Source organism: Apteryx rowi, unplaced genomic scaffold (assembly GCF_003343035.1).
Source record: "Apteryx rowi isolate R43461 unplaced genomic scaffold, aptRow1 scaffold_169, whole genome shotgun sequence".
Lineage (NCBI taxonomy): Eukaryota > Metazoa > Chordata > Aves > Apterygiformes > Apterygidae > Apteryx > Apteryx rowi.
This window is the reverse complement of record NW_020447963.1, coordinates 149,887-173,107: the sequence shown is the minus strand read 5'-3', so window position 1 is coordinate 173,107 and position 23,221 is coordinate 149,887. Positions and strand designations below refer to the sequence as shown.

Below are 23,221 nucleotides of genomic sequence, written 5' to 3'. Positions count from 1 at the left end.
GCTAAAAATTAAGTTAATCTTCACAAATTGGAGTTTATCTATATTAAAAAAAAATCTTCTGATCCTTTAATTCAAAGGAAGCAGTACATTAATGCTAGTATTCCAGCAGCACTTTTATTTTTTTGTAGCAGTTAGAAGGGCTCAAGCAGCTGTTATAGAGAGATTCCTCTGCCTAAAAGAGAACTTGTGGTCTGGGAATCTTTTTTTCATAGGTGCTCTGGAAAATACATTAATTAAAAAACAGTGCCTTTGCCCGCAGAAGTTGTGCATTCCATAGAATTTTGACTATGTCATCTTAGTTTTTGCATGCTGTCTTTGCTTAGCATAAATGGAAATTCAAAACAAACCTCATTACTTGAGTAGTGTTAGTTTTGAATGGTGGTCCACAGTTTTGCCCATACTCTGCATTACCTGTTATCTGAGTCAGTGCCCTGGATAATAACACAATATGCAAAGCTCAGTCCCCACAGAGGTGAGGCTGCAGATCTGTTCCCTGACCTGAGGTAGGCTGTACATTATCAGGCATGGAAAATAAGTGGAGAAATGGATTCTCAGTTGTCCGGGACAGGTATCTACAAAAGCCCTCAGTTAACACAAGGCATGCCCTAATCTATTAAGTTGTCTCTGTTGCAGGCTAATAGCGCTTTCTGTAGCAACTGTGTGAACAGAAGACAAAAAAAAAATRCTTGTCACAGAACTTGTCAGAAATCCAAGACTAACAGTTCTTTTTCTCTCTCTCCTCTGATCAGGATTTAGATGGTAATCTCCTTGACTCCTGGGAAGGGGTGAGAGTACAATGCCTTTGGTGCTTGAGTGATGGGAAAACTGTTCTAGCATCGGACACACACCAGCGAATTCGGGGTTATAACTTTGAGGATCTTACAGACAGGAACATGTAACTACCTTTTTCTTCAGTTTTGAATGCCTGGTTCTTATTGTGAGAAGAAGATTAAGGATGGGGTTGTGGGGCAGAATGGGAAATAAGTTCTTACAATGCCCTCAGTATTAAAAGGAACATAGTATGGAACAAGAATTAGTGAGTGTGAATTGCAGCAAGGAGGATAAGGTCAGGTATCAGAAACAACTTTCTAAGCACTGGAGTAGGTTTCTTGTGTATGTTTCTACATCTTGGTCATTGAGAATCTTCTTTATACCTCACAATTCCTGACACATTTTAGATCTGCCTTGAAGCTGGGTTGGATTTGAGGTCTAAAGTCCTTTTCAGTCTTGGGATTCAGCATAAAGTAAGCAAACTGTTGCAGACCTAGCTTGTATTGGAGTAAAGACATACCTAATTTCAAATGCAGTTTCAAATTCAAAACTGTCTTTCCCTGATAATATTGCAGAAACAGGGTGTACCTTTTGTTTTTGATGTTGTGTTATTGTTTGGTTAAGCGTACTTTTAACACTGATGCATTTTGTAATTTCAGAGTACAAGAAGATCACCCTATTATGTCATTTACTATTTCAAAAAATGGCCGTTTAGCTTTGTTAAATGTAGCAACTCAGGTGAGTTGGTGACAATAAACAGAAGCACAAATAAACTTGTTTGCAATCAGTAACCCTTTTCCAATGTTTTGATGGAGCTTGAGATGTTTGATATTAACCAGTTGCATTTCACATAATACGAAGGCCTTAATGCTCACAAATACAGTATGACGTTCTCTGACAAGAAGGTGATCTTGTTCCTAATCATGATTTTCAAGTTGGTTTATAGTCAAGAGTTTGATACTATGAAATATATACTGTTGAATATTAACATCTGAGTATAATATTGGGAAGCCAGGTACAGCAAGGGTTTGAGGCATGTTGATATCTCACAGCCTTTACCTGTAGAAGGAGTTTTGTTTATTTGTTTTGAGAATTAGGGGCTTTTTGGGGTTGTTTTTTGGTGTTTGGTTTTTTTTTTAAACCTTGAATAAGAACAGAAGCTTTTGAAATAGAAGGGACTACAGAATGGAAATTTAAGCTAGTAATTTGGTATCTGTTCAGTTTTACTCTCTTGAGCTAGTAACAGTACTGAAGTTGGCTGAAGTAGTGTACTTTGATCATTTTTCATTGTTTTAAATATTTCAAAAGAACACAATGGATAATGTTTAATGATAACATCCTCTATACTTTTTATTCCCAGGGAGTTCACTTATGGGACTTACAAGACAGAGTTTTAGTGAGAAAGTATCAAGGTGTTACACAAGGATTTTACACAATTCACTCGTGTTTTGGAGGTCATAATGAAGACTTTATCGCGAGTGGCAGTGAAGGTAACATCATCCCCCTTTGTGCAGAGAACTGGCACATCACTTACTTCCTATGCCTACTTTTATAATGCTCTTGCCAGCAGCTGTCATCTCTAAAAGCAAGCAACTGGTTCATTAAATAGCAGTTTGAGGAGCAATGAGATTGTTGCATACTTCAAAAAATAAGTGTGCTAGCAGAAAAAATCTTTTGAGTAGAAAGCATTAATGAATCTTTTGTCTTGCTCCTCTAAGGCAAAGAACATCTGCATAGTTTTAATTAAGTGGGTGGAGTATTCTAAAGTTTGTTTTTGTGTGTGTGGTGTGACACTTAGGCTCATGGTTTGAATCAAAAATACTTTTTCTTGCAAGTAACAGCTTCATTGGCCTGTTGAAGATAGATGTGGCCAGATTATTTTAATTTCAATAGAGTTGTCATCTTAATTATGAAAGGAGTAGTCTCCAATTAAGCAGTTGTTGACATAGTCTTTCTGGTAGGGTTTCATGGCAATCAAAGGCTTTGTGATGTCTTCTTCTTCAACTGTCTGTAGCAAGAGTAGAAATTAGTTAATGCTATGTATCTTGAATTGGTTTGGTTCTGTTGCTGACATAGTGCCATCACCTCCCTTGGAGGTCACTTAAGATTCAAGCCTATGGATTCAAGCTAAGAATTGCACTCAATAGATAAGTAATAAATGTCTGTACTAAGTAACTCAAAGCTGTTAAGAAATAGGAACTGTTGGTCAGGATAAAGGGACAATATTACTATCCTTTTTTTGGAAAATATCCAGATACATCTAAAATTAAACCAAGTTTCCCCCCCGACCATACCCCATGGAAGATAATGACTGAAGGACAGCATCTCCAATCCAGTGTCAACCTCTTCCTCTTTGAGGCAGATTCCTGGTGTGGGGCTTGAGTACCAGGAAGTTCAGGATACGTGTGTTGAGCTATACTGATGATGTGCATGTCTGGGTGTGGACGCTACAGTGCACCAATCTTTTTTTTTTTTCTCCTCCCTTTGTGGGCAGTTTGCTTGTGACCTACTGTTTTGTGTGACGTGAATGTGGTAATGAATTTATCCAAGTCATCATCTTAAGAACAGCTTTTTTAAATTTTTGCTGTCTTTAAAAAAAAAAAAAAAAAAAAAAGTACCCAGCTGTAGTTGAAGCTGATGGTACCTTACTTAGATTTGGACTGTCTCTTTGCACTGAATTGTTGCAAATGTGGTTGCTGTGAAAGTCTCTCTATGTGCAAAAAAAAAGTAACAAATTAAATGGTCATAGCTTCTTAAATTTAAGACAGTGTGGTGTCAGCTAGATAGGCTTTTTTCTAATGCTTGCATCAATAGGAAGAAAATGGAGGTCTGTCTTTCTGAGAGGGAAATTGACTGCTGCCTTAATCTAGCTAACTTGTTTTTTCCAAACCATAATACACGCATTCTGACAAGCACCAAAATACTGGTTTGTGTTTAGGCTTTGATTCTCCCAGACAGCAGAGGCTTGCGTGTCCAGTGTTTAAGCAGAGAGTGAATTGTCTTATTTGATGAATAGCGTGGATATGTAGTCTCTTGAAATCGTGAGTGGAATGTAAGCACAACCAGAACATTTGCATCCATACAAACACTGTAGAGGTATTTTACTCATGAGCTGATTCAGCAGAAGACAATTGAGTTATCACATGATTCCATGATGCTGTTCTAGCAGGTAGGTCAGAGAGCAAGTTTGTTTTGTAAGGGGCTGGGAGGAGGAATAGAGGAAGATGGTTTTGTCAAGGCTTCAGAATGACCTCTGCATTAAACCCGTTCAAACAGATTAAAGTACTTCCCTTGATTTGCTAGGATTAAATACTAGGCTTTTGTATATAACTAGTAATACACACYTGTTCAGTGTATATAGCTCCATTTGGAAGACTCCAAAGACATTCCTAGAGAGGTCAACTCACAGGTTTGTTAAAGGCTGCTAATCTACAGTTGGAAAAAAATTCTTTATTTCGAGTCAGTTATTCTTAAATATAGGTGGTTATAAAGCAGTAACACTTTTCTAAAAATTGCAGTGGAATGTTTGACTGGTTCACTGTTCTCATGTGTCACTAGAAATAATTAAAAGCTTCCTAGCACAAAAGAAGACCTGTAGGGCTGTTCATTGCATCTCCTTTAATATGTAGGAATTCGTATCTTTAAGTATCACGCAAGTATTAATTGCTTTCCAAGACTGTCAGTAATAGATTTGAGGCTTTAGGCTTAGTTGCCACCCCTCTACTTCTCAGTTTGCACTTTCACTGGAATATTTTTAAGTCTTTGGTACCAAAACAAATTTCATTAACTACAGAGCTGTGACCTTATCTATTACTCATCAACAAATGGTTGTTCAAAGATATTCTGCCTTAGAACACATAGTTTTATAATGCACTTAAATGTGATTGTTAAAAGAAATAATTCTGCAAGCCTTCCTTTTKGATAAGGTTATAATTCCATATCCTTAATTTTAGAGTAGCTCAGTTTGTTTTTTTTAGCCATGCATTGGCTTATTTGCATTGTAGTCAAATGTTTTTCTTCAAATGCCAGACTTGGCAGACTTGCAAGTCTTAAGAGGGATGTGCCTGTTAGTGGAGGAGCTTTGCCCATATTGTTTTGGTCACTTTTAGGAAAGGAAAAAAAAAAAATCTCATCAGTGCTGATGCACATGCAACATAAGTGGGGTTTAGAATTTACAACATTAATGATATTTTAGTTGCTGAGAGCTTGTTGTGTGCAAGTGCGATTTGACGTGACGAAGTGGTCTGTTCAGAGCAATGTTTTTCTCATTGTGTTTCTTAAAATGCGTATTTTATTTAGATCACAAAGTATATATTTGGCACAAGCGTAGTGAGCTGCCAATTGCGGAGCTGACAGGGCACACACGTACTGTTAACTGTGTGAGCTGGAACCCGCAGATTCCATCCATGATGGCCAGCGCCTCCGACGACGGCACTGTTAGAATATGGGGACCAGCGCCTTTCATAGACAACCAGGATATTGAAGGTAAAAAACAAAACAAACAAACAAAACCCTTATATACATACATACATATATATGTATGTATGTGTATACATATATATTTTTTCTAATCACTAAAACTGCAGCTGGTTCAGTGGGTTTTCTTTGCCATAAATAAAATAGAAAAATGCTTTTAAGTCTTGGGTAGAATCATTACTTTTACTAAAAAAAAMCCAACCAAACAAAAAAACCCACTTATGACTTTTGATTTTTATCCAAGTTATTTATGTTTGTGGAATAAAAAGAAAACAGTGTTTCCAAAATGATACTCAAATTTCTGACATGGCCTTATAGCAAACCGTGGTGTCACTGAAACCTCAGGATTATATTTATTTATGCAGACTTCTCAAAAATGTTGCCGCTAATGCTTTAAGTACATACATTATTAAAAATGTAAATAATATATTCCAACCGCACTGGAAATTGAATAATGCTATTGTAATGCTTCCAAAAGGAATCTCCAAAGTCTGGAGACTGAAGCGTTTGCACCTTAAAAGCTGATATGCCACGGATTGTTTCCTGACCATTAGATCCCACTATGTCCAGGAGCAAGATGCTTGTTAAATGAGTGTTATTCGTTCCAGTGTCCAAATGCACGCTGATTTTTTTTTTTTTTTCCCCCCAGCCCTCCCTACCCACCCCCCGAACTCTTAAGAGGATTACTGCTTGGGGTTGTTCTGTTGTTTGATAGGCTCCTGTGACTAACACGTTCATCTTGCGTTAAAAACTTACAGTAGACCAAAACGAAACACAGTATATCCCATTGCCACAGGGTGTTATGGACACCAAGTGTGGATGCGAGTTCAAGAGGAACCTGGATGAAGTAATGCAAGAGAAAGCCATTGAGTGCTCCTAGGTGCCTAACCCCTCCAGTTCAGAGTGCCCCTTAGGGGAAAATGGCTGGAGGCTGGAAGGAGACTAGGGGGAAGAATGACCTCCTTTCCCTGCTCTCACGCTTTCAGAGGCATCTGCTTCTGGCGTTGGACTAAGTGGATCAGGCTGGCCAATCTCCTGTTTGTAAAACTTCAAATGCAGCCGTAAGGACTCAGCTCCTGCCCTCCAGTTATTTTTATTTTTTTCCCCCCAGTTACATGCCTGCTTACTCTTTCCTGGTTCCTCCAGAAAATCAGTTGGAAACTCAATAAAAATCGAACCAGTAGGAACTCTGGATTTCTCATAGCAGTGTATCTACAGCCAAGGCTTAGGTGCATGGAGGAATGTCTAACAGTTTAGGAGTCTTGAAGGGATGACAGGCAGCTCTGTAATTAGCGTACTCCACTGCAACTTGAATGCAAATGTGTGTTTTTTATTGGTCTCTTTTTGGAAGAGAGAACTCTTGTGTACTAGCAGCTAACATGCTGAATTAATCTTTAAATGAATATGAATAATAGTGTCTAAAATAGGCTATTTTTAGCATGTGGTTTGGTTGCACTGTAAAGATGAGCACCATTAACTAAAGCATGTTCAGCAAAACTTCTGTGTATGCACTGTATTAATGACCTTATGATAGAAATTATTAACTGTTGGTGAGTTCTTCAAGATGTGATTTCTTTCTTTTGTATTTTTGTTTTTGCTCAGAGGAATGCAGTAGCATGGATAGTTGATGGCGAATTTGGAGCAGACGACTTCAGTTTAACTTAATTAGTCGTATTTTAAATGGCTTGGGATTTGGTGCAAACAAACATGATTGATAGCTGGACAGACATGCTCGTCATGAAAAAGAACCATTTCTGAAGCCCGATTGGGGCCAAACATTTACCACCTTGCTTCATAGTAACCAGTCGAGATGAAGCACGTCGTTAGAACGTTGTTGGACACCGTGTTGAAATTACCCCCCCCATCGGTTGTGAAGAACTGTGCTACATTCAGGCTAACCATTGAACTCAGTATATATATTTTTCCCTCCTGCCTTTTTGTCTGGCAGGCTACTGTTCTTGTTGCTCTTCTGTGTAATGAAGTTTAAATGCTTGTTTGGAACACTTTATTTAACAGTTTAGAAGGCTTGATAGAAAGAGTGCTTTAGTCTGAAGAGTATACATTGGATAAGAAAGTATTTCCTTCTCTTGTTTCTCAAATCTCTCTCCGCCTTACTTAGCTTGAGATCTTTGCAGCTTGGTTCATGGATTCTAGCCTTGCCCGTTGCGCAGTATATATAAATTGAGATGATAAACCAATGAACTATGTCAAAAGCACTCTCAATATCACATTTGACAAAAAGTTTTGTACTTTTCACATAGCTCGTTGCCCTGCAGAGGGGTAAACAGCACAATTTTTTAAAAATAAATTATTTATAGGATTAAAGCGACTTCATTTGTATACATTTGGAATTAAAACAATCTAAGAAGTGTTGTGAAATGCAGTATAACTGATGCTCTTTCAGAGTGTCAAAAGCAGTGGCTGGAAGGAGCTTTACATAGGCAGTGAAACTTGTTCTAGAAGGAGAAACTGACTGTTCATCTTAACAGAAAAACTGTGTTATTTAGAAGCAAAAGCATTCAGAGTGCACCACCAAACTAAGACTGTAAACAGGACAAGGTGTTTTGGTTTTGTTTTAAGATTATATAAATACAAGCAACAATGCTGGGAAAAGGTAGACTACACCTGGAGGGAAGAGTTAACATCTTTTAAAGTAGTTAACACCCAAATCATAATTCAGCACTTGTATTATGATTGAAAACTTTATTATTTGATAAACAAAGATGTATAGATTTTCTTTTTGAGAATATCCTTTTAAGTTTACAGATTTAAATGTCTCTCCTAGACCTTGCTGAAAGCTGGTGCTGTGAACATCTTGACACACTGAGGAACAGTTGCACTAATATCCCATGTTTAAAAAGAGAAAGACATTTATAACTTAAGTATTTATTCTTCTCAGAATGGCCTGGCATCCCTGTGCTGCTGCACTACACACGTTCGTTATGGAATGGTATTGGACTCCCTCTTCCCACGTTGAGTAGACAGGTTGTGTTGGTGCTGCTACGAAGTGAAGAGGGAGCAGGGAAAGGCATGTCACCAAGAATGACAGCAAGAGAAGTGTGGGCTGCGTCCTTCAATGAGACAATAAAACTAGTGTCCTTGTTAGCGATGTGTGGGGGGGGGGGGGGAAGGTTTGCCAGAGCTCCTGGGAAGAGAAGCAGAGCCACTTTGAATGGGAATGTGGTGTTTAACATAAACAGTCCCTTTTTTCTTTCCTAGAAAAACAAAGTGAAACTTAGCAGGTCAGATTTTAGATTCCAGCCATCAGGTGGGTTTTTTCTTGCCTCGTGTGTAATCTTAAACGTTGTTTAAGGTTCCAATATTCTTGTTGAGACCAGCCCTGAATCTGACATATTCCTGTCTGTCTTGATACTTCCAAAATGGAGTAAGAGCTTCACGTTGTTATCTTTAATCTAATTCATTTGTCTTAAACTTCTTAAAATTAAGGTGAATTTCTTAGATAGCAACTACCATCCTACAGGACTGGGTATACATGGATAAATTTAGAACAAGGGACTGATTTGTAGTCTATTAGCTGACTTTAGAGGAAATTGTTTCTCCTGTTAGTTGGCAGCATTTCTGACAGCATAAGATTAGTCTTGGTCCTGTGGCATTGGTGTTGCGGGGAAACGGAYAGCTTTCCCAACATCAAATTCTAGTAAGCTAAACCTTTTGGTTTTAAATAAACATTGAATGCCTAAATTGTAAACGGTGTTTTATATATTCAAAACATGGTACAATTCATAAGCAGTGCTAGTGTGTGAATCTTTGGAAATTACCCCAGTATACTCTTGTTCTGGAACATGTTTTTAAACAAAACATTATTTAGGGAGAGTAAGTGATGGAGAAGAACAATCCTTTATTTTATTTTATTTTTATTTTTTGGTTGTCCCTTAAATACAATGGTCTGGCACTACTTGCTCACCCCATACTCATGGGACTTGAAAGGGAACTTCAAGCAGATAGCGAAGGCTGGGTCAAATCTCAAGCTTAGATTTAAAGTCTAATATGCACTTGAACAGGCGTTTTAATGTGGTGGCCATACACAAAACAAAGTGAGACTCTTTATCTGGTAAAAGCTGTGTGGGAGGATATACTGGAGGATACCCACTTTCCACTGCAGTGCATTGTAACCAGAAGCTTAAACTTAATACTTTTGCCAAAATACTGCCCCGCTGTTCTGGGGCTTCTCTTCTGGACTTRGTATGTACCTCTAAAATACACTTCAGGTATTCAGCAGCAGAGCTTGGGAGAAGCACATGTTCTGATAGCTCTGCTTTAGTTTAGTTTTGTGGCACAACAATGCAATATGAAGGAGAGCTCCTTTAATCGGAGAGATGGCACTATCTCCGGAGTGTCTGAATAACAGCGTATTGCATAGATATCTGCTTCTTACAGGTGATGTGCAGAGAATGAGGGAAAGGTGAGACTAGTCTTCATTTTGCCACAGCACTTGGTCCCACAGTAAACTCGCGTTATAGATCCAGTGGTAATGACTACCATTTTCACCTCGAGATTAAAGAGGAACTTAAACTGTTTTTAACATGTCAGGTATTCACAATGCGTGAACTGAAAAGTACCAATACTTTTTGCGCACAGACTAAAATGAGACTACGGGGGGGAAAATTAATAAGTTTGCTCATTTGCAACATGTCGCTTTCCATGTGCTTAAAAATGTTCATAGGCTGGAGTCTAAGGTTGGAATAAGTACACATCTGCAATAAATTACTGTATTTCTAGTAAACAGACCTATGACTTTAGAGAGGAAAATACTGTACGCGTGTACTTCTTTTTTAGCTTTTTTTGGTAAGCTAGTAGCTACAGGTTATTGGCAAGGCAGATCTTTAACAAGTTATGCTGAAGCATTTTATTTATCTGAATGTTCTTTAGCTGTTCAGGTAAGTAATTTTCAAGGGACAATGGAGCACGGAAGGGAAAAGCAGTGATGATAGATCTGTCCAGGGTGGGATGGAGGGCGGGCAGGGAGGCACAATGGACGCAGGACACTTGTTTCAAATTCCCTCTGTCTCTTCTAAAGTTCTCCAACTTAAAATAACTTCTTTTTAGGATTAGAGCAAAGATGCAAGCTAGAAACCTACCCAGGTCTTGCCAGTTACTTCTCAACTTGGTTTCAAGCAGGTAATATTTAATAAAAACTCAGTTTGCTCTTGGGAGTTTGTGTCTAGTTGTATCTCCTTACTCTGATAAATGATGCTCCCACCCAAAATCAATTTGCAAGGCTTCCTTAGTAAGATATTTCTTCATGGAAACCAGGACTCCTATGATTAGCCCTGATTTGAGGGGAGATGTTGTAGACCCAAATGGGGAGGGAGGTAGAGAAAGAGGAATGAATATATAAAGCAGGATTTACTGGCCAACAGACAAACTACTGTAACTTAAGGGGGAGGAGAAAAAAAATGCACTTTCAATAGCTTGGTCACATCTTTAGCCCCAAAATACACCTGTGTATTTTTYTGTTTTGTTTTTTTGAGACAACTATTAAGGGGAACATCCATCCCATAATGGGGTAAACCTCCTTTTTACCTCCTCCTCCTCTTTTCCACATTGGCTTGAGTCCATTTTCAGCTGCCATACTTAATTTTGAAAACTGCTACTTTTAATGATGTTTAGAAAAAAAACTCATTAACTCTGACACTTTTTTAAACAGGGTGGACTTAATTGAAGTGTGCAGTTTTGAACTACTGCTGCAGTAGCTGCCTCTAGTTGTTGAAATAAACTGTAGACAAGTTTTTTGTCTATTAATCCAGATTGTCTGGATTCAATAAAACGTCTGCGAGAGTGTTCCTCCCATCTGGTATGAATGTGTGTGTGCATGCGTGTGCGTTACATAAACAGACATAGAACCAAACGTTCTAGGTACTTGTCATGTTTTACTGCATACTTTAAGTCGTGTGTATGTGAAGTGTCCTTTGACCCGAAGCTTTTGGTTAATATCAGTATATTTTTATAAATTTGAAATTCATTGTGCCCCATCTTTTTCTTAAACATTTTTCATTGTTAGGGTAATGTGCTAGATTTGAATCTTAACATTTTTAGGCACAGATGGAAAAAGTCATTGGCTCCTTGAAAACATATGGGACAAAATGGATCCTCAAAGCATGTATGTACTTACAAACCAAGCTGTAGAGATCAAGAAAAGAACTTTATTGTTGATCTCAAGATTTCTAAATTGTCAAGATTTATATGGAGTTGTGGTGGAACTAGTTAACACTTAGAGCTTTTGGTATGTAATGACTATTTGCTATGGACTGATATTAAATGTTTCAAAGGATTGCGTTCTTAAACTTTCTGGATTTTTGTTACTCTCCTCGGATTATATTAAGTAGTTAAAATTTCTTTGCTATATTACATTAAAAACATAAGAACTTTGGGTCTCGTATTTATTTTCACTTGTTTTACTAATTATTTACAGAACACCGTTTTAACTTTTTTATTTTATAAATGTGTAGTATTTTAAACATATCTTTAAAAATTGTTCAATTGGAACTACATTAACTTCTGATTTGTTTTTATTAGGATTTTTAAAAAAATACACTTTTTCCATGTTGGTGCACAGCACTTAACAGAAATGTTTGTATTCCCTTTCTTTCAATTCAATAAACAGAATGAATAACTGGAATGAATAGTTTTTAGTTTCCTAAACTTCACCTATGACAATCATTTGGATGCTCATTTCTTGATAATTACGTATTTCTTCCATATTTGTAGTATTTTATTTCCTCAATGGGAAAAAACGTTTGGCAGTTTAGCTGAAGATGAATTCACTGAGAACGGTGTGCAGAGACTTTCCAGTTCCTGTTCTTGCTATTTGGCTCTAACCAACCCCACGCTTCTGTTTTCATTGGACATTGAAGCCACTTAGCACTGTACTTGCTTGTGCCCCGTTCTGTGCTTATTTAAGCTGTTGAATGTCCACTCCTTTGAGTGTAAGCCTTAGGCTGGATATTCACTGAGGTGCTGTTTAGCTTGCTTAAATACCATCCACAGGTTGCTTTAGGTGAAAGTTTTTTGGTTTTGTGGGTTTTTTTTAAATGAAATGTTGCTTTTCCATATTAAGAAGATACTCTTAAGTGCTACCATTTCTTGCTTACGCTTTTTTTGCCAGCTGCCAGTAACCGGAGATCAGGGAGGTCCTCTGATCTCCACCTCAGGTTGACCTAAGGGGGTTTTGTGGCTGACAGCTCTTGAAGCTCAGCTGTTGCCTTGTTCCCCCACCTGACCCTGCATTCTTCTGCCTCTCCTTACCTTAAACAGAACATCGTCTTTCTGTATTGTTGAATTCTGCATTGTGTGTACCTGTATTTTAGGCATTTTTATTCAGCTCTAGCTCCTCTTCTTGTAGCTTTTCCAAATTCAAACCTTTACTGATTTTTTTTTTTTTCAGCTTCTCTATTGAATAGAACAGTTCATTAGTAGCTCCCTCTTCACCTTGTTCCCTTCCTTACAGTTTAGGCAGTGTTTATGTAATCATGTCTTCAATCCAGCTGCAAACAGAATGGGCACATGTTATCCCTTTCCAGACACTTGTTTGCACTGCTTCCCTTGAGTACTAGTATCTGTTCAAGGGATGTTAGACTGCAGACCTAATTCAGCCATAAACTATCCACACAGCAGATGAAGAAAGTTTCTTGGATGGGTTTGTTACTACACTTCATCTGCCATCCTGTGTCTGCCTCTTACTGGAGAGAGTAGGGAAGCATGAAAGAGAAACAGGTATGTGATTTCCTAGAACTGTGAAATTTCAGTATATATAGGATTTTAAAATGAGTTGTGATTTTTATTTTTAGTTATTTATTTAATTCTTTATTATTTATTGAAGTCACCTTCAATGCAATATTTCTCAAACTCCTTCCAACGTTGTTTACTTACAACCCAGCTTTTGGAACCATGGTACTTCAAACTATTTGAGCCGTTCAGATCATATAGAAGAGATTACATAAAGAACCTGACTCCAGGCTAAGTATTTCATAATCGGCTTAAACCCAAGCCCTGCCTGAGGTAGGGTACTTCTCCAGAGTGACATTTTCTGTTTTACTCTGTCACTTTAAGCCTTTGCTTATGCTTTCTATGCTGCTTTATGCATGCCCTGCTATTTTGTGTTGCATGTGTTTACGGTATACACTCATTACTGAAAGACAGCAGTCCCAGTTGCCTCCTCCCTTTAAAAGGCCTATAATGCTCTGAAGGAGTAATTCTGTTGTACTTCCAATCCTCWCCTAAGCTTCTCCTGAAGTTTGTATGCCTCTAATGTTTCTGCCAAAAATAAGGTGGTTAATGATTACCTGCATGCTGATCAATACTGCCCCAATTTTTCTGTTACCATCTCCAATCTCATCATTACCATAATATCCTTAGAGGCAAAAACCATTAGAATTAGAATAAAGCTGTAGCAATACTGAACAGATAGTGATTTGCTCTTATGAGCTAACCAGGATGTCAAATGGATGGTTAACTTTCATGCAGAGCTGGTGTTAGGTCCACCTGACAGACTTTTAATCCCACTAGGTTCCATAATACAGAACTACTTCTAGAATAAAACAGCACTTAAAATAAAACTGGATAAATAAACAACAGTCCATAATCCTAATGATGAACTGGAGGGAAAATGTGCTTACATATTTTAATTACCTAACAACCCACCCCCTCTTCCAGTTGCACTACTGTAACAGCTATTGAAAATCTGGCTGAAAACTGCTRAACAACTAATATGGTAGCAAGTACCTAGGCTGTAGATGGTAGGTGAGGGGAAAAAAACAGCTTTCTAATCTTGCATGAAAGTTGAAATCCCTATAGGTCAACTTCAGATTTGTTTCCATGGATTAAGAGCATTCTATAAATCATAGCTAATCATTTGAAGGATAAAGAAATGGCCCTGTTATAAAGTTATGCTTGGATACCTTAGCTCAAAAGGGAAATATGTTCTGGTCCATGCACAGGAGGGAATCTGTGCTTTTGGTCTCACACTGATTCCTAGTGATAAACCTAGGTGAAGTTTTATTGTGATCAGTCTAAAGTTTTTCGTTCTCTTCAGTTGCCTACAGCAAGCTTGGATTTAAATTAGCCTGTTCTCCCTTGATGGAGTGCCAGAAAGTTTTTTTTTTTTTAACTACTATACAATTTTTGTGCTCTKTGGTTCTCCCATGAGATGAATGTAGGACCCCTTTTTTTCCCAGCTAATACACTACATTTTTAGCAAATACATGTATTATTTTCGCATGGTTTTTGTATTGCTGACACGGAGTTGTGTAAAGATCACTGTTAAGACCGGAAATGACCTGTACACAATAAAGAAGGCTTCAAAGTTACCAGTGTAATTACCCTGCAGAATTGTGGCCTTTGGAGCCTGCTACTGAGGTGGTTACAACTACTATAATAAACTGTTAGAGATGAATGGAGAATATATTCTCAAAAAAAAAAAGGGGGCAGAGTGCATGTGTGGGAAGTTTGCATTCATCTGTAAGTATAGTTTGTTTAGTATTTGACAGCCACTATTTAGAATACACTTCTGTACTTTTTGTTGATTTGGTGTGGTCAGTAGTTCATTCTTAAGGGAGGAAGTAGGGAAGAATCCACGGTAACATCCCTCTAGGTCAAGGATGTGACTTAAGACTTTTTTTTTTTTTTTTTTAGTATAGTGTTTTTTCTCCTTCTTCTTCCCTGTCCAGCTTCCTTCTCTGTGGAAACACTTCTCTCCGTAGAGGGGAATGGCAGATTTTCCCAATGAATGATGCATTTTATCAAATTCAGTATGGAATGCGCTGGTCCTGTCTAATCCTAACGCATAATTCTGAAGAGTTAGTAGCTAGAAATCATTGAAGACAATGAAAATGTTTAAAGATGCAATATTAACAAGGCTCTCACCTCAAAATCACATCTTTATAATAAGATATAAAACTTCTAGTCTATTCTAAGCAGTGTAATTTCCCATGGTGCAACTTCGTTTAATGAAACTTATCTACTGTTGGCACTGCAGGCCAGACTTGACTTAAATGGCTTACTAGCATTCTCTTTAACCTCTTTCTTCTAATGGATAAAAAACAATATATATGTGTAGCACCAGTGTTTTCACAAGAATATACAACAGGCTGTAAGTCTTCATGCACAAATAAAATAACTAATCCCCTAATATGTAAGCTACTATGAAAGTTACTGACATTCCTGTTTTTAAATCGTGTTTGCTCTCTCCTTTTTATAGACCTACATCCTGTCTGGGGTTCAGCTTTACAAGGCAGTACTTCCTGTATTGTGGTTTTGTGCACTGTCAAGCAACTAGTGGCATACAGCAGTGGTAGCTATTTCACTAGTTATTTTCTATTGAGCATATTTTCAGTATATTTTAATCTTTGCAAGAGCTAAATTTAGAATCTGTCCATCATAAATTTAAGGATAAACTTATCCTAGAACAACTGTTAATGTGAGACAGCTAGAGAAATAAAGCTTCAGTGTTCTACATCTTTTCACTGCTGGACACAAAAACAATCTGTTGCACATGAACACCATATTAAAACCTATACAATCTGCTAACTACAGCTGAAGAGTTGCAAGTTCTTAAGAAGGAAAAGCTCAGAAGTTTAAATACCTAACTACAGATCAGTATTTCTGAAGTGTTTCACCAGACACRTTTGTTTCAAAAAAGAATCTATGGGTTATGTGAGAACCTTATTGTGAACCTTCTTATTGTTTCTTACATATGTAAGATTTAAAAACAATTGTTGGACAGTGAGGTTTATCATTGATGCAAGAGCAACAACAAAAAGAACTTAGTTTCCTGGTGTCTTTGAAGCAGAATCACATCAGAATTGTGGCAATAACTGGGTTATGGTCTACCACAGTACCTCCCCTGGTTAGACACGTTCTTGATTCACCTCGCTGGATATGGGAACAGCAGGTTCATGGAGAAGTGACTGAATGATCTTTTGCTCCATTACTGGCTCCAAGCCCTAGTGTAATGTGGTAGTCTATGATGTGTTTCAATGATAAAATAGGAGTGGAAGGGAAAAAGCAAGTTTTACTCATGCTTCTTCATTTACCTGTAGCAACAGATAAAACTTTCACATGCAAGTGTCACTTTTACCAAAGGAACCTTAATCCATCCGAACACAAGACTTCATATAGATTGTCTGGGGTGGATGGGAGAAAAGCACAACTTTTATTCCATTGCTTTTTAACTGAAAAACACTGACATGTAAAGATGCAACCTGCGCTAGCGTTCCACCTTGAAACATATATTCCAAAGGCTCCTTTAAACTAGGCTCTAATCAAACAGCTTGACAGCCAGAGGCACATCCTGAGATACTTCAGTAAGAAACAGACATCAGAACTGTACTTAAATTTCTTCCAGAACTACACTATTACCAACAAAAGCTGTTGAAATGGGTTTTCCTCTCATCGTCTCCTTCCTATAAGACCAACTCTGTAAGCAAGGATTTCACCTTACAGAAGCAGCAGCAACCGCAATTCAGGTTGTTGTATAAGGAACAAAAACAACTGCTACACAAATCCAATGTCTTTTGAAAATATTTTATGTTAAAAATACAGAAAAATATTTCTTGTTCAAAGAGGAAAAATATACTGCATGACRACACTGGTCTAGGTATGTTCGGAAGGTGTCTGTGGCTCCACAACCAGTCACTGGAGTGATGACCCAATTTGGCAGCTAATGGTTCTTTTTCAACTTCTCAATCATTTATCAAAGCCAGAATCATACTGTGACAAAACAGAAAACATGAGACCAGTSTATTACTGAAGCRTGTACAGGTAGGAACCGCTACTGTTTTTCAGGAGAGAACTGCACTCGATTCTCTATTAGAAAGTCAAGGCAACCATACCACGTACTGTGTTTATGAAGGCATAGATTGCAGAATATTGCAGTATACCGTTCTTCTGTCTTGTAATAAGCGGCCCCATCACAGGACTCATCAGGTTGTATCTTAGCCAGATCAACTTCATTTTCTCAAACAGAACTGGTAAGATACACTTCATCCTCAAGACTACTCCCATTCTAAACAGAGGCCACTTATTTTAGGTGCTGAAATCATGCAACTCTCTCTCTATAGCTTATAGTGTTTTTGAGACTAGGAAGTAATCTGAGTTTCCAAACAATGTTGGATCAGAAAGAACATACAATGAACCTGCAGATGGCTGTCAAAACATATTACTGAGGCTTAGCACRATGCAAGAAGATAAGACACTTATGAATATCAGCAATTATACTAGCAGAACAGAGGAGATAAAAATAGATGGCAGACAATTCCTTTGTTCTCTGACAGCAATTCGTGAGACTAACCTGTAAAGGTACATGAAGAAACAGAGCAGATGAAAGCCTAGTTTAATCATGGCTTCCTTCATGTGTGATTTCAGTTGTCCTCGGTTATGGATCTCTGTGGGATCAAATACCCCCATGTTTCCACTTGGCACCATAATGAACCTGGAAGTTTAAGAAAAACAGAAGTACAGTCATCAAAACATTAGTGAGTATAAGGGTGAAGCGTGGGGGGTGGGAGGGAGTTTGCACAGAAGGGACTTTTTAACTGCATGTTTTACAGTTCAATATAAAAAAAGCTATTTTTCACTTCTGCTAACCCAGTCTCAGGATATTACATGAATCTCTGCCACTACAACCCACAAACAAAAAAATCAGAGGACAGGAGATATTAAATCATTAGCCCAGCTTCCTATGTATAAACAGAAAATTTTCTGGGTAATAGAGAATTCCAGACCAGTTTAATTGCTGCTTTTGGTTACTCAGTGTTATGGAGGAAACCTCCACCAACAGTGGCAAGATGCACTAGATGAAAGGGACTGGGAAAAATTTAATTTAGCTAAGAATCAGTGATTTCCTTACCAAAGAAAAAAAAAAAAGATAATCACAAATTCTAGTGATCAAAATGAGATAGGGAAAGGCAGGGCAAAAGATCTGTACTTTATTCCCATTTGTGTCACAACTATCCTATGTTACTTCAGCAAAGGTGCTGAGCTTTCTTATGGCTAACAAGACAAAAGAGCAGAAGTTAAGTGATTTTCCTTCACTCTCTGAACCCACAGAAGAACAGAAGTTGAGTGGAAAAAAATGAAATGTAAGCAAAAGGAAGAATAAATCCAGCAAAACAAATGTTTATAGACTTTGAAAATCCAACAAGCAGCATGTTCACCTGACATGCTCATTTCTCAAGAGAGAAGATGTGAGCACTTTAAGTTCTCCAGCTGAGAGAAAAGCTCCAGTTCTCCAGCTGAGCTCAGTCTAGAACAGTATTATTATTCTACTCGAATATCATACAGGTTCTACCTTCCTGCAATAATGCTCTTTCTACACAAGAATTTAACTCCTGGTCTTATACTTGGAGCAAAAGCAAGGTCTCTAAACAGAATGCTTTTTGATTTTCTTTATATACTTGAAGAGCAGCAGCACTTGTACTCCAAAAGGCACTCACCCATCTCTTACAACATTCTCTTTACTAATAATAGGAGGGGARGAAAGGGAACAAGAAATGAGAAGGGTTTCTAGCAGCAGCAGGAAACAAACAAAAAAAAAGTTAAGCCCACTGTGCTTTTCCTTCTTTCATAAAGGCATTAAAAAATCACATGCAACAATATTTACTCCAGAAATTAGTTCCTGAAATACTACAACATATGACGAAAATTCAAACACGCTCATCTGAGGCTGGAAGTCTGGAGCTCATGATAACAGGTTCACACTCCATGTGTTCACACTTAATCCTACTTTACTCATTGACACCTTCTCCTCTTTTCAGTGTATTCCAACTAACTACCTTACAGTAGACCTTACTTTTTGTCCATTAAATAGCTGGGGTCAAATCTAAGCTTTATCCCAAAACATCTGATTTTCTTTTTAATGCTAAACACCACACAGTTGCTTTTGCAGACCTTTATCTCCTTCCCTCCAAGCTATTAAMATGTATGAAATTCCTTGATCCTCAGAAGGAAGGCAGGATTAGCAGCATGGGCTTAAAATTTTTACCTCTTGTGGCAGAACACGCAAAGTATCACACTATCATATTCACTTATTATATACATTGCACATCTAAAATTGAGAAAACAAACCTGGATTTTGGGATATTTGGAATGTCTGCTCCATAAATGACTAAAATCATATAAAATGAGAGTTGTCAATTCAAAACAGCATTCAGAGTTTACTGCCTGAAGCTTGGCAACAGGAATCACTATACTATCCTTTAAACGTCTTTCTGATCAGCTGGAGTAGGGAAAGCAACTGGCTACTTTAAACACTAACAGAATTAAGCAGAAGAAAGCAGCAAAGAGGAAACTAGTAGGAGAATTTTTCAAAACTTCAGGGAAAGTGCATTCTCCTTCTAGTGTCTCTGTAGACACAATCTAACCAAAAAGAAATACCAAATGCTAATTCTGTATTTGCCAAGAGATACCAAAATGAACAGCATCCTTCTGTGCAACAATTAATAATACAATTGTATGGAAAAGGCCATACAAACAAAAGTATCTCCGTGTGCGTATTTAGGCAAAACTCACCTGTGAAGCACACAAATTAACGCTCTCTCATGTTACTCCAGCTGAGAAATATATGAAGGCTTTACTAGCAGTTTTGTAGAAAACAAGGATGATGAATGCATGATATTTTCCTAAAAACAACTGGAATATCAGCAAAGGGTTTTCCACCTCTCTTTAACGAGACCTAGGAAACCTCTTCTTTGTTTAACCAACAACTCATCCCATCTCAGCAAACAGTTAGCCCTGGCAGGTTCATGGAAACAAGAAGTACAGTCAACTCCTTTATACCTAAATCTTAAATATTTGGTCTTTTGACTTTCTGTAGTATGGTGCTTAGAGGTTTTCTGCCCAAAAAACCACGTTCAGTTTCCTTACTGTGATATCTGTAGGGTTCAATTCTCTGCACATAAAGTGACATAAAGCACACAGGTTTCTGCCCTAGGACACTAATATTTCTAAATGATAGAAAATAAAATGGATGTTTTTTGAACTGCCAGTCTCCCCATTGCAACCTGCAAACCCCTAGTAAGCAAACCATTTCAAAGTGGTAGAGAGCCCAGTGTACAAAGACAGTTTACACCAGTAACACCAAAAGTTGTCGTAACATTAAAAAGACTGAAAACCTTTCCAAACACAGAGAGGCAAAATGGGTGACCCAAAACGTCAATTGGACAATGCAAATGAGGGAGGAAAACAAGATGCTGATCTAAGTACTTTTATGCCAGTACGTGGACACAGAGTGAAAAATCTTAGCAACAGTTTTTGCAGTACTACTTCATAATCCCAGTTAACATGCTGCTACTTCCTACAAACCTGTAAATGATTCACAAATCAAGGTCCTTGGGCATTAGAGAGAATGCAAGGAAGTGCCAAAAGCTTCAGATCCTAAACTGTTGGGTTTCTTGTAATTTTAATTGAAAAGAGAGGAGAGTTTTATGTTAGTTACATCCATGAAAACTGTTAGCAGCTCAAGAACATAACTGAAACATCTCATCATGATATATTGTTTATCTTCACACTGCACTTGAAGCTTAACTAGTAATGGTGAATGAGAAGAACAGAAAATTCTTTGCACTTACCTATATATATTCCATGTTGCTACTGGCAAATTAAGGAGAAAGATGAACCAGTGCAATGAAATGAGCATTAATACTGTTACAATAGCATGGCCAATCAACTCAGGGACCACCCACTGTAAAAAGAAAAGGAAAAAAAACAGCTATATCCTCAAATGTAAATTCCTTTCTGAAAAAAAAAAATCCATATGAAGTTATTGTCTCATTCTAATCATATCAAAGTAAGACTAGATAGAACATTCATGGAGAAGTATACATGTGATTTTATCATAATGTGTGGAAATTAATACTTTCAGCCAGATTCCACATGAATAAACCAGAAATCAGGCCCTAAGATACTATAACAGAGGTAGTTTATTGAATTTTAATACACCAATTTCTAGAGAGAAGCACAGAAGCTACTTAAACACAACTATATTAGGCAAGTATTTAAGAAAGCAAGTAATTTAAGAAAGTAATACAGTGCTCATTTGAAATCACTGCAGAGAACACTGGATGTAGGAATGTGAGAAGCAGATAACAGAAATCTGCACAGATACAGGACATATAAACCCCCTCAGGCTTGGAACAGGTAAGAAAATTGATCGGTATGGAAACTGGCATAGCTAAATTGGGTCAGCCCCTGATAATTACATATTTTTGACTTGAGAGTACCTTGCAGTGATTTCTCTYACTTTAGGGGAAGAAAATACTTCCAAATCAAAGTGAACCACCAGGCAGGAATGAGATCAGCTTTATGCAGATTTAGTTAAAACGGTACTTTTCCCTGTCACAGTTAACCACGTGTAGGAGCAAGGAAGCACAGAACTCCAGGTAGCTCCGTGAAGGGTTAGCCTCAGTCCCATGAGTTCAAACTAGCAGCCTGTCTCAGAAGAACAGCCTTTTGTGACTAACTTGCTGAAAGACAGGGATATGAAAAAGACAGGCAGACTGAAGTAAAGGATGAATGTTTTGGAAAAATATTGCCAATCCGGACTCTTCAGATACATATTATACTCCTGTTATTTGTGATGCTGAGATGCAGGATTGTTTTCTATTTTAAACCACATTAAATGCAAAGAAAAATCATTTACTTTATTGAGTTTTGAGCAGCAAGATCTAGCGTTAATGTAGTCACATTCCAGATCCGATAGTGTAATTATCTGAAGTCCAAGATAAGGAAAAGTTGTATGGTAACTTGGTTAGAATACTCAAAGCCTTATTTTCATCCAATAAATTGGGAAATCTTGACCAGAAAGAGTAAGTCAGAAAATTAGAACACTCCGCTCTCAGGGCAGATTTTCTGTTTGGTTCTCCAGGAGCTCTGCCAAAGGCACATATCAATTAATTACAATGCATAGTTCTACTTTAGATAGAAAGTTGGGCCATGTCTTATTATTAGTCCAAGTGATTTTATGATGTTTTTCCAACAGTGACTGTTGGACAAGTGCTAAAGTTCAGTTCAACACTGAACGTAGACCAGGGAGGCAAACTAGTGTTTTTACTATCAGAATCATTACTACAGTACTTGAAACACAACCTGAAAAGAAGAAAAAGATAATGCACTTTTTAAACTCCTCATAATAAAGCCAGCTAGAACAGTTTTAATAAGTGGATCTACTCATTTCATACTTACAGTAACATTGAATTATTTCATGTTTTGCTAAGAAATAAGTGGGTAACATTGCTACCAAATGAACTTTTGGTAAATGAAATACGGAGAGATTTAGATAGAAAATTCCTTTCAGAAAAGGCTTAACATGCACATCATCAAGTTACATCCAGTAAAGCTCACAACCCTTTTGCTAGGAAAATGAAAAAGCACGAGATTTATTCTATTCTTAAAAAGTACATAAAGTCTTCTAATTTTAACAAATGAAGTTTTAGCTTCCTTCATTCCAGGATGAATTTTTTTTTCCCATGTGTTTCAGTATATTTTTTTCCTGTTAGGAGAACTGGATAAATTCTGAAGCAATATCAGGACCTGAAAGAACATGAGAACTCAGGTTCTCCAGAGACAGACACAGACAGACAGACAGTCAGCCTAATCAGTGCTTTTTATGTTCTAAAAAGGCCAAATCATGGTGACTGCAGACAAATTTGTAAAAAAGAATACAGAGATACGCTTCGTCTGGGAACCCACAGCATCCTAGCTACAAACACGCATTTAAAACGCCATAAGATATATTTTTTAGACCTCCATAGTTTTGGAGGATGGAAAACATGCTTCCAGCATCCTTCCCTCCACCCCCAAGCCAAGCGAGCTCTGCTCCCAGGGAAGCACAATCCGCTTCCCTCGGCACCAGCCGCCCAGGCCAGTGAAATACTGCAGCGACCCGCGACCCAGCACTTAAGGGATGATGCTATTTCTGCTACGGCCTCGCTTTGAGGGAGCGAAGCCGCCCCCCGCAGCG

At 37.8% G+C, this 23,221-nt stretch overlaps 2 protein-coding genes across 8 annotated transcripts in view; one reads left to right on the top strand and one right to left on the bottom strand.

The window, feature by feature from the left end:
* Positions 1 to 11,887, top strand: part of WDR26 (WD repeat domain 26) — a 31,613-nt gene extending 19,726 nt beyond the window's left edge. For 3 of the 5 annotated variants that reach the window (XM_026060416.1, XM_026060415.1, XM_026060417.1), the window contains 5 exons: positions 750 to 895; positions 1,431 to 1,509; positions 2,132 to 2,261; positions 5,071 to 5,256; positions 6,850 to 11,887. In XM_026060416.1, coding sequence (XP_025916201.1) covers positions 750 to 895; positions 1,431 to 1,509; positions 2,132 to 2,261; positions 5,071 to 5,256; positions 6,850 to 6,875 — 567 coding nt within the window. In that variant the 3' untranslated portion in view covers positions 6,876 to 11,887. Of the gene's footprint in view, positions 1 to 749; positions 896 to 1,430; positions 1,510 to 2,131; positions 2,262 to 3,709; positions 3,941 to 5,070; positions 5,257 to 6,849 lie in introns of those variants that run through there. The other 2 variants (XR_003252588.1, XM_026060418.1) reach the window with 2 other exon arrangements.
* Positions 11,888 to 16,769: 4,882 nt separating this feature from the next.
* The window catches only part of CNIH4 (cornichon family AMPA receptor auxiliary protein 4), a 7,258-nt gene continuing 806 nt past the window's right edge, over positions 16,770 to 23,221 (bottom strand). Inside the window, exons 2-5 of one of the 3 annotated variants that reach the window (XM_026060452.1) lie at positions 21,902 to 21,970; positions 20,832 to 20,944; positions 17,555 to 17,695; positions 16,770 to 16,974 (exon numbers count right to left, since the gene is read on the bottom strand). In XM_026060452.1, the coding sequence (XP_025916237.1) occupies positions 16,947 to 16,974; positions 17,555 to 17,695; positions 20,832 to 20,944; positions 21,902 to 21,970 (351 nt within the window). In that variant the 3' untranslated portion in view covers positions 16,770 to 16,946. Of the gene's footprint in view, positions 16,975 to 17,554; positions 17,696 to 20,831; positions 20,945 to 21,482; positions 21,866 to 21,901; positions 21,971 to 23,221 lie in introns of those variants that run through there. The other 2 variants (XM_026060454.1, XM_026060453.1) reach the window with 2 other exon arrangements.